Source organism: Schistocerca serialis, chromosome 3, assembly GCF_023864345.2.
Source record: "Schistocerca serialis cubense isolate TAMUIC-IGC-003099 chromosome 3, iqSchSeri2.2, whole genome shotgun sequence".
NCBI classification, from domain to species: Eukaryota; Metazoa; Arthropoda; class Insecta; order Orthoptera; family Acrididae; genus Schistocerca; species Schistocerca serialis.
In genome coordinates, this window is record NC_064640.1 from 1,013,293,376 (window position 1) to 1,013,312,841 (window position 19,466).

General features: G+C 42.9%; 1 protein-coding gene across 1 annotated transcript in view; it reads right to left on the reverse strand.

The window, feature by feature from the left end:
* LOC126471471 (zinc finger FYVE domain-containing protein 9) overlaps positions 1-19,466 on the reverse strand; it is a 429,993-nt gene that overhangs the window by 353,235 nt on the left and 57,292 nt on the right. Inside the window, exon 2 of the mRNA XM_050099668.1 lies at positions 3,890-3,954. Within this exon, the coding sequence (XP_049955625.1) occupies positions 3,890-3,954 (65 nt within the window). The remainder of the gene's footprint in view (positions 1-3,889; positions 3,955-19,466) is intronic.

Below are 19,466 nucleotides of genomic sequence, written 5' to 3' on the forward strand. Positions count from 1 at the left end.
ACACACACACACACACACACACACACACACACACACACAGAGAGAGAGAGAGAGAGAGAGAGAGAGAGAGAGAGAGAGAGAGAGAGAGAGAGAGAGAGAGAGCGAGAATTAGTTACTTTGATAAGGGCATCATGACAGGTTTTCATGTATCCTAGATCATGCATCAGCCTAAAAGCTCTGTTTTGTAGCATCAGTATTCCACTGAAGTGCATTTCAGCAGCATACACCCCCCCCCCCCCCCTCCACATCCATATTCGATAGCTAAAAAATGGGAAAATTCTCTCATAGAGCACTGTTTCTCTCTCTCTCTCTCTCTCTCTCTCTCCCTCTTTTTTTTCTTCTTACAGTTCTGGATAGTTGGACAATTTACACTGTCTGTATATTAAATTCCACAAATATCTCTTACACATCTGTGGCATGAGTTGCCTACATAGAGCTCCAGTAACTGAGATTTTTTAGCATTTACTTTTAGGCCTTCATTACTAAAATATTTAGCAATCTCAGATATCCCATGTGTTGAAAAATGTGCTGTCCTCCTTACATCACCATAAAACAGTAGAGAGGTGTTAACAGCATAAGTAATTATACAGGAATTAGAAGGATGTATAATATTCACATACACAAGAAAAAGAAATGGCCCCTAATTAACCCCTGCAGCACACCCTGAAATACTGTTGACTTTCTTGACCTCATTTTCATAACTTATGTTTGTCTATTGTTCACATTTTTAGGTAAGTTGATGACAGCTGTTGTGATGTTGCAATATTTTCAAAATGCATGTTGGGTTTCTGCAAGAAGATTATTTTAAGTGGAAAAGTAACCAAGCTGTACCAGTATTACTGATTCAATAATCTTACTAAATGTAGGACTCAAGAGATATTGATTGGTCTGTAGTTTGATGCTTCCTCCTTTCATCCTGTTTTTGTATATTAGTCTGACAATGCTCTTTTTCAATGCATTAAGAAACATACCTTCTTTGAAACTACAGTTGGTATGTTAATTGGTTTAACCACAACGTTTGTGTTTTTTTTTAAATTACTTTGCTGGGAAGACCATCCCAATCACTTAAGCTGTAAAATTATTTTGTTTATCTCTTGTTCTTTTACTTCCTCAAATTTGAAGTCCGTATCTATTGTGTAGCAGCATACTGAGATATTGGATGGATCTGTATTTGGAGTTATGTTGCCAGTTGGGGAGATGAAATGTTTGTTAAGATGTTACAGTTTTGTACCTCTATCAGTTGATCTTCACGTTTGATACTTATTGCTTGTACATGTTTTATAGTATTTGTTAATGAGGTTCTAGGCAACATGGCTTACGTTTGCTGACTGCACTATTGTTTCACTGCGGACTTATTTCCTACGATTTAGGGGTTCTAATCTGAATCTTTGCTTAGCACCCTTTTCCATTTAAACCATTTCATAATTTTTGTCTGACTGACGACTTGATTGTTTGCTTCTGCCCTTTTTCATTTAAACATTTTGATAATTTACATCTGACTGATGACTGTTTACAACTTGCCTCAACACTTTGTAATCTGTGGTTGTTTGCCACTTATCGTATTTCCCACATTGTACCTCTAAATATGATTACACATTTTATTGGATAGTAACCCCTTTTCTGAAGCATTCAAATTTAGTCCATGGACTGTATGGAGTTTTATATAATTATATTGATATGGTGCCTGTTCTTTCGGAAATGTCCAAAATAACAGACACCATATCCATGTAAGTATACAGTTCTGCCATGACCAGCTGTGACCTCCTCCTCCTGTGAGGATGCACGCATATTTACCCAAACTCTTACGGGACTTGGTAAGAATGTCTGGGCACACATTTTCACCTGTCCCTGTTGATATATATATCAATGCCTGTCAACAGCTGAAGGTATTAATATATACTTTCATGCTCATAAATTAAGGTTAATGCTGATACATGGTGAAACAACACTGGTGGGTGGTTTGCCAGTTTAAATCACCTCGGGGTATGACCATGCAGTGCTGTTAGCACTGATAACTCTATACAAATGCTGCTACTCTCGGATGTTAAGTGAAGGCCATCAGCCACTGCATTGTCTGTGATGAGAGGTAATGCCTGACATGTGGTATTCTCAGCACACTCTCGATACCATGGATCTCGGAATATTGAATTTTATAATGATTTCCAAAATGGAATGTCCCATGCGTCTAGCTCCAATTACTATTCAACATTCAAAGTCTGTTAACTCCCATCGTGTGGCCATATTGATATCAGAAACATTTTCATGTGATCACCTGTGCACAAATGACAGCTCTGCCAATATACTGTCCTTTTATACCTTGTTTACATGGTACTATCGCCATCCGCATATGTTCATATCACTATCAAATGACTTTTGTCATCTCAGTGTAATATTCTAAAATCTTTAGAAGTTGAAACCTAAAGAAACATACACATTCCTACAATAAATCTATGGCATCATACCCTTCGAACCACATAGCTCTATAAATTACTGCAGACTAGATGTGAGGCTCTCAAAGAACATATTATCCACCAACAATCATCATAAAATGAAATTATCTTCTAATTTAGTAAACTACACTGATGAAGAAAATTGTAATACCAAAAAATAATTAATGTAGAGTAATGAAATTATGGGGATGGATTTGTCTAGGTAACATACAAGTATGCATTGTGTTGTACAGGTGCTGGATGTCATTTGTTGGGCTGGAGTTCCAGGCTTGTTGCCCTTATTCAGTCAATACAGGGACAGTTAATGCTGGTTGCGGATAATGCTAGAGTTGCCATCTGATGGTGTCCAATTTGTGCTCAATTGGAGACAGATTTGGAGATTGAGCAGGCCGAGGCAACATGTCAACACACTGTAGAGCATGTCGGGTTACAACAGTGGTATTGGGGTGAGTGTTATCCCGCTGGGAAACATCCCCGGCACCCCGGCAATGCTTTTCAGGCACGGCAACACGACAGATCGAAGCACCAGATGATATACAAATTAGCAGTCAGGATGCACAAGATAGCCAAGAGAGTGTTTCTGCTGCCATACGAAATTTCACTCCAGACAATAAATGCAATTATGGGTGCAGTGTGACTAGCATGCAGACAGGTTGGTTGCCTCCTCCTGACCAAAACACAACCATCAGTGGCACCATTGCAGAACCAGCTTTCATCAGAAAACACAACAGACCTTAACACTGCCCTCTGATGAGCTTCTCGCTCGACACCACCGAATTCACTAATGGCAGTGGTTTGCGGTCAGTGGAATGCACGCTACAGGGCATCTGGCTCGGAACTGTTGAAGTAACCATTTGTAACAGTTTGTTGCGTCATTGTGAGCCCGACTGCTGCTCAAATTGCTGCTGCAGATGCAGTACAATGCGTCAGAGCCATATGCTGAACACAATGGCCTTCCTTCTTGATAGCCACATGGCTGTCAGGAGCCTAGTCTTCTTGCAACCATACATTCTTGTGATCATTGCTGCCAGCAATCAGGTACAAAGGCTACATTCCTGCCAAGTCTTTTTGCAGTATCACAGAAGGAACATCCAGCTTCTCACAGCCGTATTACATGACCTTGTTCAGACTCAATAAGGTGTTGATTATGGTGTCATTGTTGCCTTAAAGACATCCTCGATGAACATCATCAATGCACCACGTCCAATCTCAAAGATAACTAATGCTCGCAGATTTTACTGTATGTATTTAGATCGAACCTGATTTGCATCCTCAGAGTGGCACTACAAGCCCCACTCTTATGCAACTTGTACGAAATTTGAACAGACATTATTTTCACATGTAGAAATGTGCTTACCAACTTTTGTTTACATCGCAAAACTCATCCTCGGTATTACAATTTTTTTCTGAGAGTGTGTGTATGAATTAAGGTTACTTACACTGGTTGTTGACATAATACCGCTGAATCCTTTTTTTCCAACCATTAGAAGTTGTTCTTCACGATCTGCAAAGAAAAATAATTTTTTTGGTTACATTTTGGCTTCCTTGCACAGTTCATAAGTTATATTGTAAGGCACTTTAGTCATCTGTAAAAACTTCATTTAAAAGTAACCATGTGCTGTATAAATGTCTCACACAGAAACAAGAAAAAATATGTGCCACATCACTTCTACAGCAGTATGAACTTAACATAGGGACTTCACATATTAAAAATTGTTCACAACTGGAATGTGTTAACATTCAACAAACAGTTTTTGTTTTTTCCCCCCCAGAGAATTTATGTATTTAACTACTACGCTTCTGATGAGGATTAAGAGGAGGGGTGGGGGAGGGGGGTGGAGTGGGGTGTCCTTACAATCCCTCAGGCAATCAATGGGGCCAAAAAGCCCTACCTTACTGGGATTAATAGAAACGACCTTCACAGGCGAAACGTAACACCAGATCAACCGCTTTGGCGTCATCTGTTAGTACCAGAGGGAGTGTGTCAGGAAGATTAAGATGCCACCTCAAAGGAGCCAAATTAGGGCAGTCTATGAGTAAGTGGGCCAATGTCAGGCAGGCTCTGCATTGGCAGTGAGGGATATCCTCACATCGGAGCATGTGGCCATGGGTCAGTCAAGTGTGGCCAATGTGGAGTTGACAGAAAGAAGGATACAGGGAAGACTGCTCTGTGGTCGTGGTCTCCTTAATTGTCCTCAGTTTCTTTGGGGAGATCAGCGCAGACCATTCTGAGTTCCAGACTTTCAGCAATCTGTGGCATATGAACAACTGAAGGTCTGGTTCTGGGGACCCATTTCCAGAATCAGCATCCTGGTGGCCAGCTTGGTCAACCAGTCAGCTCATACATTTCCCAAAATCCCAACACAACCAGGGGTCCAAACGAAAATGACTAGCCATCCATCTTGATGGAAGTCAGAGACAAGATCCCAGATAGCTGCAACGAGTGTGCAAGGAGAGTAGCACTAGTCTATAGCCTGAAGGCTGCTAAGGGAGTCACTAGAGATTCGGATACTCTTGCCAGTGGATGAATGAACATTGCTAAAGGCTAGTTTAATGGCCATCAATTCATCAGTGAAGACACTGCAGCCATTTGGCATAGATTGGAGTTCACTGCACTGTGCATGTGTGTATGCAAAGCTTGTTCGTCCATCGACTGTTGAGCCATCGGTGAATACCACTTCTGAATCCAGATGTGTCTCAAGGACAGCCAAGAACAGTCGGCAAAAAATTGTGGGGTCAATGGAATCTTTTGGGCCACAGGATACTTTGAGACAAATACAAGGTCGGAGCACAAGCCATGGGGACCCATGCAATGTCTCCCTCACCAGAGGTGCTAATGAAGGAAGTTGCAGTTAGAGAGACACTGGAGGCATGCAGCAATTGTAAACCTAGTTCTGGGTCACTGTTGTGGACGCGTGTCCTTCTCCAAGGAAAAGGACACAGTAGTCGGGATGTTCAGGGAAGCTATGAATGCATATAGTGTAATTCAGCAGCTATTATTGGCTGCCTGATAGGTAATAGAAGGACTCAAACCTCTACTAGTAGGTTGTTTACAGGGCTAGTTCGGAAGGCTCCTGTCACAAGTGAGACCCCACAATGATGAATGGGCTCCAGAATACGCAATGCTGAGGTGATGATGAACATATGCAAGAGTCCCATAGTCAAGATGGGACTGATCCAGAGCTTTGTAGAGCTGTAGAAGGGTTGAAAGATCTGCACCCCATCTGGTGTTACTGAAGCAGCAGAGTTTACTGAGGTGGCACCAGCACTTACGCTCAAGTTGGTGAAGGTGGGAAAGTTACGTCAGCTGGGAATAGAAGATCAGTCCCAAAAAGCGGTGAATCCAAGAAGTAAAAGGTCATCTAGGTAGGGTGTGGGTGGGCACTACGATGGTGACAGAAGTGTATAATGCAAGTCTTGGAAACTTAAAAGTGAAAGCCATGAAACTTCAAGAAGGTGGGAATTTAAGGAGATTTGACCTGGATAAACTGACTAAACCAGAGGTTGTACAGAGTTTTAGGGAGAGCATAAGAGAACAATTGACAGGAATGGGGGAAACAAATACAGTAGAAGAAGAATGGGTAGCTCTGAAGGATGAAGTAGTGAAGGCAGCAGAGGATCAAGTAGGTAAAAAGACGAGGGCTGGTAGAAATCCTTGGGTAACAGAAGAGATACTGAATTTAATTGATGAAAGGAGAAAATATAAAAATGCAGTAAATGAAGCAGGCAAAAAGGAATACAAACGTTTCAAAAATGAGATCGACAGGAAGTGCAAAATGGCTAAGCAGGGATGGCTAGAGGACAAATATAAGGATGTAGAGGCTTATCTCACTAGGGGTAAGATAGATACTGCCTACAGGAAAATTAAAGAGACCTTTGGAGATAAGAGAGCCACTTGTATGAATATCAGGAGCGCAGATGGAAACCCAGTTCTAAGCAAAGAACGGAAAGCAGAAAGGTGGAAGGAGTATATAGAGGGTCTATACAAGGGCAATGTACTTGAGGACAATATTATGGAAATGGAAGAGGATGTAGATGAAGATGAAATGGGAGATACGATACTGCGTGAAGAGTTTGACAGAGCTCTGAAAGACACGAGTCGAAACAAGGCCCCGGGAGTAGACAACATTCCATTGGAACTACTGACGGCCTTGGGAGAGCCAGTCCTGACAAAACTCTACCATCTGGTGAGCAAGATATATATGAGACAGGCGAAATACCCTCAGACTTCAAGAAGAATATAAGAATTCCAATCCCAAAGAATGCAGGTGTTGACAGATGTGAAAATTACCGAACTATCAGTTTAATAATTTACAGCTGCAAAATACTTATGTGAATTCTTTACAGACAAATGGAAAAACTGGTAGAAGCCAACCTCAGGGAAGATCACAGTTTGGATTCCGTTGAAATGTTGGAACACGTAAGGCAATAGTGACCCTACGACTTATCTTAGAAGAAAGATTAAGGAAAGGCAAACCTATGTTTCTAGCATTTGTAGACTTAGAGAAAGCTTTTGACAATGTTGACTGGAATACTCTCTTTCAAATTCTGAAGGAGGCAGGGGTAAAATAAAGGGAGCAAATGGCTATTTACAATTTGTACAGAAACCAGATGGCAGTTATAAGAGTCGAGGCACATGAGAGGGAAACAGTGGTTGGGAAGGGAGTGAGACAGGGTTGTAGCCTCTCCCCGATATTCAATCTGTATATTGAGCAAGCAGTGAAGGAAACAAAAGAAAAATTCGGAGTAGGTATTAAAATCCATGGAGAAGAAATAAAAACTTTAAGGTTCGCCGATGTCATTGTAATTCTGTCAGAGACAGCAAAGGACTTGGAAGAGCAGTTGAACAGAATGGACAGTGTCTGGAAAGGAGGATATAAGATGAACATCAACAAAAGAAAAATGAGGATAATGGAATGTAGTCGAATTAAGTCGGGTGATGCTGAGGGAATTAGATTAGGAAATGAGATGCTTAAAGTAGTAAATGAGTTTTGCTATTTGGGGAGCAAAATAACTGATGATGGTCAAAGTATAAAGGATATAAAATGTAGACTGGCAATGGCAAGGAAAGTGTTTCTGAAGAAGAGAAATTTGTGAACATCGCGTATAGATTTAAGTGTCAGGAAGTCATTTCTGAAAGTATGGAAGTGAAACATGGACGATAAATAGTTTGGACAAGAAGAGAATAAAAGCTTTCGAACTGTGGTGCTACAGAAGAATGCTGAAAATTAGATGGGTAGATCAGATAACTAATGAGGAGGTATTGAACAGAATTGTGGAGAAGAGGAGTTTGTGGCACTACTTGACAAGAAGGAGGGACTGGTTGGTAGGACATGTTCTGAGGCATCAAGGGATCACAAATTTAGCATTGGAGGGCAGTGTGGAGGGTAAAAATCATAGAGGGAGACCAAGAGATGAATACACTAAGGAGATTAAGAAGGATGTAGGTTGCTGTAAGTACTGGGAGATGAAGAAGCTTGCACAAGATAGAGTAGCATGGAGAGCTGCATCAAACCAGTCTCAGGACTGAAGACTACAACAACAACATGGGTGACAGCCCATGACTGTGCCCTATAGGCAATGCTGAGCTACACCCATACTAGAGGAGCAATAATAAAAAGCAAAAGTCATCGGCAAATAAGGAGAGTGGTACCAAAGACCCTGCAGCCGCTGCTAGACCACTGATGGCCACCAGAAAGAGAGGGACGCTAAGTACAGAGCCCTATGGGACCTCATTCTCTTCAATATGGGTGGTACTGTGTGAAGTACTCATTGCACCTGGAACGTATGCTTGCGACAGGAAGTTCTTGAAATATACTGGAAATGGAGCCTGGAGATCACACTCATGTGACGCAGTAAGAATGTGGTGAATGTTGAAAAAGACAGCGATGAGGTGCTGACGACTTGCAAGGCCATCTGGATGGTGGACTCCTGGTGAACCAAATAATTAGCAGTGGAGTGGCCTTTGCGAAAACTGCCCTGAGAAGCAGCCAAAAGGCCCTAAGACTCAAGGAGAAAACACATCTGCTAGCTCACCATGTGTTTGAGCAACTTACAGAGAATGTTGGTAAGGGTGGTAAGACTGATTGGTCAATAACTGTCCATCCCTAGTAGGTTCTTACCCAGTTTCAGTACTTGAACTTTCGTGCTTTCTCACCACCGATATGGGAACTCACCCACATTACAGATCCAGTTAAAGATGGCAAGGATGTGACAGTGACAATCCACTGAGAGATGTTTCAGCATTTGGTCGTAGATGCGGTCTGGCCGTGGGGCCGTATCAGAGCAATGGGCTAAAGCACTGGAGAGTTCTCATTCACTGAATGGAGCATTATGAGGCTCCAGGTGACGGGTAGTAAAAGATAAGGACATTCACTCCATCCACCATTTAATAAGCCGAAAGCCAGGGTGGTAGTTCTCAGATGCAGACGCGTGAGTATAATGCTCAGCAAAATGTTTGATGACAGTGTCTGGAACAGTACAAACGGTATCATCTACAGAAATACTTGGTACATCTGCAGGGGACTGGAACCATAGAGGTGTCTGATCTTTGCCCATACCTGTGATGGAGAGGTACATGATGCAGCAGTGGAAACGTACAGTTCCTAAGATTATTGCTTTCATCGTTTTATGAGATAGCGAAAATGGTCACACAGCTGTTTAAAGGCAATGAGGTGCCCCAGCGAAGGGTGCTGCTTCTGGTGTTGGAGAGCCTGCCTATCATCTCTAATGGCGCAGCACTCTTTGGGGCCCACCAGAGTACAATCTTCCGACGGGGGGATCCTGAGGATGAAAGGATGGCCAGTTGGCTGCCGAAAGAATGGCTGCCGAAAGAATGGCTGCCGAAAGAATGGCTGCCGAAAGAATGGCTGCCGAAAGAATGGCTGCCGAAAGAATGGCTGCCGAAAGAATGGCTGCCGAAAGAATGCCTGCCGAAAGAATGCCTGCCGAAAGAATGGCTGCCGAAAGAATGGCTGCCGAAAGAATGGCTGCCGAAAGAATGGCTGCCGAAAGAATGGCTGCCGAAAGAATGGCTGCCGTTGTATGCTGAACAGCTGCACTCGATAGGCTACATTGCAATGGGGAGCTGAGGATGACAGCAAATGTGACCCATCTCAATCAGCATAATGGAGAACCGATCTCGGCAGGCATCCAGTGGAGCAACACTGAGGGAGGGACAGGAAGATCGGGAAGTGGTTACTACCACACATTTCATCATCATGGACCCTCCAGTGGACAGATGGTAGCAGACCAGGGCTGCACATGGAGAGATCAATGGCCAAATAAGTTCCATGTCACACTGAAGTGTGTGGGGCATGAGAATAATGCAAGAGGCAAAAATTGAGCTGTGCCTGTAAAGTTTCAATGTCTTTACCATGGCCAGTGATCACTGTACCACCATACAAAGGATTATGGGTGTTGAAGTCACCGAAGACTTGGAAAGGTGGGTGGAGGGGAGGGGGGGGAAGAGGTGGGAGCTGAGAGAGTAATGCAGACAGTACATCCTGGGTCATGACATCATTGGGAGGGAGATAAATATTACAGATGGTAAAATAAATCCTGATGTGCCCTTACCTGAACAGCCAGTCTCCAAATGTGTAACAAGAGGCACAAGGTCACTGTATACAGTGTCCAGCACATACATACAAACTCCACCCGATACCCTCTCATAGTCCATATGATTCTTAAAATAACCTCAGCAGCCATGAAAGGCAGGGGTTAGAGTTGCTGGAAACCACGTTGCCTGGATGGCAATACAGAATGCAGGGTAAGTGGTTAGAAGTTCCTGAAGCTCAGCCAGATGGTGGAAAAATCTGTTACAGTCCACTGGAGGATCAGACTGACTGAATACTGTGGGGGCATGAAGCGACTACAGAGGGGGGGGGGGGGGGGGGGGCAGGTTATGACTTAGGGTCATGTGCTGCCACCAGCTGAGACATCAGGGGATCCACTGACATACGTCCAGCAGCATATTGCCAGTGGAGATATGGCGTCTCAGGGGCCATTGGGATCCCCATCTTGGGCACAGAAGGAGTACATGCAGAATCTGATTCCTTAGGGGCTGCCAGAGTTTCCTTTGTCATACAGACTTCTTTTTCTCTCTCTCATCCTCTTCCGCCTCAGAAGATGACGACTGGGAAGGTGTCCTTGAACTGGTTTTATGGACAGAGGAAGAATGAGAAGTCCAACGGCCAGCAGCCTGTGGTTCCTTCAGCCACTTGCTGACATCTGGCTGTGAATCAGAAGGAACTTCCTTCCGGAAGAGCCCCAAGTGACTTCTTCCTAACTAGAAAAGCCGGAGAAGGATGAGGCACCTCCAGCTGGGGAATGGGGACCTGTGTCCCTGGCAGGTGGGGAGCCAATGCTCCTGAAATGAGTGGAAACACCAGAAGGGGCCCCGACTGCCTTTTGGGGGTGGGGGTGGGAGGGAGGTATCCACGGGTGGCTGCAAGGGCCCACTGCACAACGCGGAGGACGACACTGCAGCTGTAGTGTAATGTAAGATTGTGTCATTTGTATGGGATTAAGATGTTCATACTTTCTTCTGACCTCTTGATATGCAAGCTTGTGCAGGGTCTTATACTTATGGATTTTCATCTCACACTTAAAAATAGAGGAAACTGGTGACCAGGGACAGTGGAGCTCGCTGCAGTTTACACATACGAGGGCCCAAGGAACATTCGTGTGCAGCAAGTGTCCACAATCCCTGCAGACAGAGGTAGCGGTGCAATGGGAAGACATATATCTGAACTTCATACACCTGAAGCATCTCACAGGAGAAGGAACATAGGATTTCATGTCACACCGGTAGACCATCACCTTGACCTTCTCAGGACACTTATCACCATTGAAAGCCAATATGAAGGCCCCAGTAGCAGCTCTGTTTTCCTTTGGTCCCTTATGGACATGACAGATGAAGTGCACACCCCATCATTCTAAGTTGGCCTGCAGCTAATTATCAGATTGCAAATGAAGATCATGGTGCAAATGAAGATCATGGTGCAAATGAAGATCATGGTGCAAATGAAGATCATGGTGCAAATGATGCCCTGGACCATACTGAGACACTTATGGGGAGTTACAGTCAGTCATGGGAATGTCACCGAACTTCGTATGACTGAGAACAAGATGACATTTTAATCAGGATGGAACCACTCTTCATCTTAAGAGATGGCTGCTGCTTCCCTGTATTTATCTTCAATGTGTTCCACAAAAAATAAAGGCTTTGTGTCCAAACAGTTGTCCCCGTTGGTCCAGGTACAGACCAGGTATTGGGGGGAGGATTTTGCTCCTTGTTTAGTAGTGTGTTCCTCCCACGGTGTGGTGAGGGAAGGGAACACACTGAGATCATACTTTGTTGCATCATATGAGGCCTTTCCATTTCACGAGACTGCTGCAGTTGTGTGACCACCAGCAGAAGAAAGTTTAAGTCACTTTGTGTTCAAACTATCCATCATGGTGCCACCCACTCCAAATAGGGGCTCTCCCCATGGGCACTACCTAGCCACAGCAATGGCTACCTGGTCAGCAATCTGCTGCCAGGAGTCCCCGTGCCCCAGTCATGATGGGCACATACTCCATGCATACAGGGGAGTGTGCAGCGCAGGCACCAACAGTGCGATCCCTGTCTCAACAGGGGGCTACTCGCGCAGGTACCGGAAGACACCTGCCCCCCCTCCCAACGTGATGGCTACTGTGCTGGGTTTTGAGCGTGGTACGACACCAGGAAGGAAGGGTGCCAGGGTGGAAGGGCACAGAGGCGGAGCTTACACCATAGTGTGTGACCTTCAAATTTGGAAAAGATGGCAGACCAAAGCCAATAATGGGGATCATATAACTGTTAATGGAAGGTGAAGATAGTGCCGGAAGTGGAACTACAAATCAAGGCCAAAATTGTGAGCCAAGTCCAGGCAGGGTCTGCACCAAAAGAGCCATCCGACGGAAAATCAGAGGATGCAAGAGAGAGTACAAGTGTAGGTCTGCTGCGTAGAAAGAGTAAGTAGTGCTGCAAAGACTGTGGTAGCCATGCACAAACCAAACAGAGGTGAGGCCACCTGGGGGAGGGGGGTAGTTTGCGTTTGGAAGGTAGGAGATGGGTCATGAGTCATGCTTTGGTAGGTCAGGTCAGTCGTTAGAGCACTTGGCTGCGAAATGCAAAGGTCCCAATTTAGAGTTTCAGTCTGGCACACAGTTTTAATCTGCCAGATAGTTTCTTATCAGTGCAAACTCCGCTGCAGAGTGACAGTTTGATTCTGGAAACTGTTTCTTGTTTCAAATGTAATCACTGTGACTTTTAATACATTTATCCCGCTGTGAGACAAGATGGCCAACAACTTCATGGAAAACTGTTTGCTGTTGCCTACAGAACCACGATTGTACCCAGGAAAGAGCCTCTTCGTCTGAAGCAAATTGGCGACCATGAATGTCTCTTTTCATGGCTCCAAAAAGATGGAAATCGCAAGGGAAAAGATAGGGACAGTATGGAGGATGTGTATGGGCTTTCCAGCAGAACTTCTGCAGCATAGTTGAAATGTGTGGACACGCCCACATGTTGCCAAGGTTGCAAAGAGTATGCCACAGAAATTTAACTGGGAAGCCCTAACACATTCTCCGTACAGTCTCTCCCATGTGATTTCCACATTTTTAGCACTCTGAAGAAAGACATTTGTGGCCTTTCATTTTTTTTCTTTAAAGGGACTAAACTACTAAGGTCATCAGTCCATTGTCCGCCCCAGTAGCTGAGTGGTCAGCGTGACGGATTGCCGTCCTCTGGGCCCGGGTTCGATTCCCGGCTGGGTCGGAGATTTTCTCCGCTCAGGGACTGGGTGTTGTATTGTGTTCATCATCATTTCATCCCCATCCGGCGTGCAGGTCGCCCAATGTGGCGCCGAATGTAATAAGACCTGCGATATGGCGGCCGGACCTGCCCCGCGAGGGGCCTCCCGGCCAATGACGCCAAACGCTCATTTCCATTTCCATCAGTCCATTCATTCATGAACGCTGATTTGCTTCACATGAAGAGGTGCATGCCTGGGTACAATAGCAGTTCTGTATGCAACTGCAAATACTTTTCCGTAAAGAAGTAGGCCATCTTGTCTTACATGGAATAAATATGTTAACAGTTACACTGATTACTTTTTCTCCAATTGTCTCATTTTCATTTAACTGTCCCTTATATACAGCACATCTATTTCAGGGAATTCTAGGCTGATTCCAATTAATATACATGGCAATTAGGTCCATTTTTGGCCATATACTGTTATTAAATTCTCAATTTGTGGTTGCAAATAAAAATAATTGAGAGAGACAGAGCTAAATGGTTTTCAGCCCATTTAGACTTAACCAACAGCTCACAAACAGCTAGCACGTAATCAACACCTATTTGACATCAACCAATGCACCTCCTCAGGAGAAAATATGTACTCTGTTTCATAGATAGATTACTGAGGAATTTTCCCATTATTAAGAAGGGATGTAATATATTTTGGCCCACAAAATCAATTTTTCAAAAATATTATTTTCTTGATCTACACAGTTTAATCCATGTTGTGTGTGAATTTTATCGTGATAGAAGCTTTAGAAATGCCTTTAAATTGTTAAACCGATTAACTCTGCACTGGCGGGCACTCCCACCTTTTTTGACATTTGGGAAACTGCTTGTTTCAGCAGAATTTTTGTCAGTGTGAAGGCTATTTTCTTTCGATATCTTTGGCTTACATCTATATCTTTGCCTGAAAACTTTCTTGCATGTGGTTTATTTATGTTTTGACAATACTAACACATATTAGTAGGTGGAAGACTGAATTTGCAAACCTTTATGTGGAAGTCAAGATTTATGCATTATGGATGTTGGAAAAAATGTATTTAGGAAATGGAGGTTTCATGGAAATAGGTTTACCAACAATAAAGAGGAAGCAGCTCAAAATTAAGAACATAAGCTCTCAGCTTCAGCATCGAAACTTGGGACAGGAGAATTGTACAGGTGCGTGAATGATGATGATATGGATGCCACTGGATTCAGACTTGTTGATTTACAGCTTCTCTACCAGGCTATAAAGTTTCCATGTTCATGTGTTAGCTGTAAAAATATGGAAAGCATGATAGTAGTTGAAGAAAGAATGTGGGAATAGCTTGTGATTTTAAATTAATTTGTAATTCATGTTGCTATGAATTTTAATTTTCCTCCTTCAAAAAAACTGACACTGGTACCTATGAAAGCAATTTTAGGTTACTATATACTCTGAGATGCCTTGGACAGGGCAGGGAAGGAGGTAATTTATTGTGTGGTTTTCTGAACATGGCTCCACCTTTTCTCTGCATGGAGTTGTATCTGTTATTGTTATTGACTCAGGTACAGTTTTAGGTGTAGAAATTGTCTAAATTCTGCCACCAGTGTGCAACAAGGAAAATTTCCAACAATGAAGACAGTGAGAAACTGCATAATTTTTAGAGCATGCTACTAGATGCTTTTCTTGCCAGTGGCTCAAGTGAGGGTTGGAGGCTGCTGTAGTTGTGAGGATGTTCTCTAGATCTGAGGACCAGTATGGTATTAGATATACTAAATACCTTGGTGATGGGGACTCCTCTTTGTTCAAAGCTGTAACAGATAAAAATCTGTACAATACAACAATAGAGAAGTTGGAGTGTGTTGGCCACATCCAAAAGAGGCTTGGTGGTAGGCTTCACCGCTTGCTGAAAGATAAGAAAGGTGAAGTACTCGAAGATGGAGAACCACTAGTAGGAAAAGGCAGGCTTACTCTGAAAGAACTGATTCTCTTCAGTTATTTTATGGGAGAGCTATCAGGAAAAGCACACATAATTTAGAGGCAATGAGGCGTGCTGTGTGGGCAATTTTTTTCCACAAACTATCCACTGACCAAACACCAATGCACAGTCTGTGTCCGAAAGACGATTGGTGTAAGTTCAACAACCGAAATGAGACATATTCACATAAACATTCATTATCAGAATCTGTTACGAATGCTGTTACGGCCACATTGAGGCTTCTTGCAAACCCAGATTTATTAGAAATAACTTTTGTGTTAACCCTGTCTTTGCTCGAAAGAATAAATGAATGATATTTCTGAGTCCCCCCCCCCATGAACCATGGACCATGGACCTTGCCGTTGGTGGGGAGGCTTGCGTGCCTCAGCGATACAGATAGCCGTACCGTAGGTGCAACCACAACGGAGGGGTATCTGTTGAGAGGCCAGACAAACGTGTGGTTCCTGAAGAGGGGCAGCAGCCTTTTCAGTAGTTGCAAGGGCAACAGTCTGGATGATTGACTGATCTGGCCTTGTAACAATAACCAAAACGGCCTTGCTGTGCTGGTACTGCGAACGGCTGAAAGCAAGGGGAAACTACAGCCGTAATTTTTCCCGAGGGCATGCAGCTTTACTGTATGATTACATGATGATGGCGTCCTCTTGGGTAAAATATTCCGGAGGTAAAATAGTCCCCCATTCGGATCTCCGGGCGGGGACTAATCAAGGGGATGTCGTTATCAGGAGAAAGAAAACTGGCGTTCTACGGATCGGAGCGTGGAATGTCAGATCCCTTAATTGGGCAGGAAGGTTAGAAAATTTAAAAAGGGAAATGGATAGGTTAAAGTTAGATATAGTGGGAATTAGTGAAGTTCCGTGGCAGGAGGAACAAGACTTCTGGTCAGGTGACTACAGGGTTATAAACACAAAATCAAATAGGGGTAATGCAGGAGTAGGTTTAATAATGAATAGGAAAATAGGAATGCGGGTAAGCTACTACAAACAGCATAGTGAACGCATTATTGTGGCCAAGATAGATACGAAGCCCACACCTGCTACAGTAGTACAAGTTTATATGCCAACTAGCTCTACAGATGACGAAGAAATTGAAGAAATGTATGATGAAATAAAAGAAATTATTCAGATAGTGAAGGGAGACGAAAATTTAATAGTCATGGGTGACTGGAATTCGAGTGAAGGAAAAGTTAGAGAAGGAAACGTAGTAGGTGAATATGGATTGGGGCTAAGAAATGAAAGAGGAAGCCGCCTGGTAGAATTTTGCACAGAGCACAACATAATCATAACTAACACTTGGTTTAAGAACCATGAAAGAAGGTTGTATACGTGGAAGAACCCTGGAGATACTAAAAGGTATCAGATAGATTATATAATGGTAAGACAGAGATTTAGGAACCAGGTTTTAAATTGTAAGACATTTCCAGGGGCAGATGTGGACACTGACCACAATTTATTGGTTATGAACTGTAGATTAAAACTGAAGAAACTGCAAAAAGGTGGGAATTTAAGGAGATGGGACCTGGATAAACTGACTAAACCAGAGGTTGTACAGAGTTTCAGGGAGAGCATAAGGGAACAATTGACAGGAATGGGGGAAAGAAATACAGTAGAAGAAGAATGGGTAGCTTTGAGGGATGAAGTAGTGAAGGCAGCAGAGGATCAAGTAGGTAAAAAGATGAGGACTAGTAGAAATCCTTGGGTAACAGAAAAAATATTGAATTTAATTGATGAAAGGAGAAAATATAAAAATGCAGTAAATGAAGCAGGCAAAAAGGAATACAAACATCTCAAAAATGAGATCGACAGGAAATGCAAAATGGCCAAGCAGGCATGGCTAGAGGACAAATGTAAGGATGTAGAGGCTTATCTCACTAGGGGTAAGATAGATACTGCCTACAGGAAAATTAAAGAGACCTTTGGAGATAAGAGAACGACTTGTATGAATATCAAGAGCTCAGATGGAAACCCAGTTCTAAGCAAAGAGGGGAAAGCAGAAAGGTGGAAGGAGTATATAGAGGGTCAATACAAGGGTGATGCACTTGAGGACAATATTATGGAAATGGAAGAGGATGTAGATGAAATGGGAGATACGATACTGCGTGAAGAGTTTGACAGAGCTCTGAAAGACACGAGTCGAAACAAGGCCCCGGGAGTAGACAACATTCCATTGGAACTACTGACGGCCTTGGGAGAGCCAGTCCTGACAAAACTCTACCATCTGGTGAGCAAGATGTATGAAACAGGTGAAATACCCTCAGACTTCAAAAAGAATATAATAATTCCAATCCCAAAGAAAGCAGGTGTTGACAGATGTGAAAATTACCGAACAATCAGTTTAATAAGACACAGCTGCAAAATACTAACACAAATTCTTTACAGACGAATGGAAAAACTAGTAGAAGCCGACCTCGGGGAAGATCAGTTTGGATTCCGTAGAAACACTGGAACACGTGAGGCAATACTGACCTTACGACTTATCTTAGAAGAAAGATTAAGGAAAGGCAAACCTACGTTTCTAGCATTTGTAGACTTAGAGAAAGCTTTTGACAATGTTGACTGGAATACTCTCTTTCAAACTCTAAAGGTGGCAGGGGTAAAATACAGGGAGCGAAAGGCTATTTACAATTTGTACAGAAACCAGATGGCAGTTATAAGAGTCGAGGGACATGAAAGGGAAGCAGTGGTTGGGAAGGGAGTAAGACAGGGTTGTAGCCTCTCCCCGATGTTATTCAATCTGTATATTGAGCAAGCGGTAAAGGAAACAAAAGAAAAATTCGGAGTAGGTATTAAAATCCATGGAGAAGAAATAAAAACTTTGAGGTTCGCCGATGACATTGTAATTCTGCCAGAGACAGCAAAGGACTTGGAAGAGCAGTTGAATGGAATGGACAGTGTCTTGAAAGGAGGATATAAGATGAACATCAACACAAGCAAAACGAGGATAACGGAATGTAGTCAAATTAAGTCGGGTGATGCTGAGGGAATTAGATTAGGAAATGAGACACTTAAAGTAGTAATGGAGTTTTGCTATTTGGGGAGCAAAATAACTGATGATGGTCGAAGTAGAGAGGATATAAAACGTAGACTGGCAATGGCAAGGAAAGCGTTTCTGAAGAAGAGAAATTTGTTAACATCCAGTGTCAGGAAGTCATTTCTGAAAGTATTTGAATGGAGTGTAGCCATGTATGGAAGTGAAACATGGACGATAAATAGTTTGGACAAGAAGAGAATAGAAGCTTTCGAAATGTGGTGCTACAGAAGAATGCTGAAGATTAGATGGGTAGATCACATAACTAATGAGGAAGTATTGAATAGGATTGGGGAGAAGAGAAGTTTGTGGCACAACTTGACCAAAAGAAGGGATCGGTTGGTAGGACATGTTCTGAGGCATCAAGGGATCACCAATTTAGTATTGGAGGGCAGCGTGGTGGGTAAAAATCTTAGAGGGAGATCAAGAGATGAATACACTAAGCAGATTCAGAAGGATGTAGGTTGCATTAGGTACTGGGAGATGAAGAGGCTTGCACAGGATAGAGTAGCATGGAGAGCTGTATCAAACCAGTCTCAGGACTGAGGACCACAACAACAACAACAACATTTCTGAGTCCCTGTGACTGCTATAGCTTCATTCCCCCCCCCTTATCCAATATCCATTCTTCTGAAGCATGCTCATCGACTCACACACAGAAAAAAAAATGACTGATACGATGTTCACTTTACGCCACTCAGACAATTGGAAGGGAGATAATATTTCATTAGTGATAGGATTTTGCAGACTAGCTTTGGATGCAAGACTTTTTACTGTGTTGCCAATGCCATTGCACACTCCCTTTCCACAAGAAGTAGTGTAAAAATGCCTTTCTACCTCAATTCCTTCAGAATTTTTAGCATGATGACATGAATTAGTAAAGCTTTTATGAATCTTATATTGTGCTTTTGAACCATCTCACATGTACAAGTACTGAGTTGTGCATCAAACTGTCTGACATAAAACAGAACTTTTGTAGGTGAGGATATTGCTTTTATTATTTTAATATTTTGTTTCACAATAAACAACACATGGCTGCACTATTCAAATGGAATTATTCCAATGGAATCCATGGGCTTCATCTTTATGCACAAACAAAAAATTTTCGGCAAAATAACATGCAATAAAAGCTTCATTCTGCATTAGTGAATTTTTCTTTTCAGAAATAAGAAGACTGCTGTTTTGCAACAAAGTCATGTCATTTTA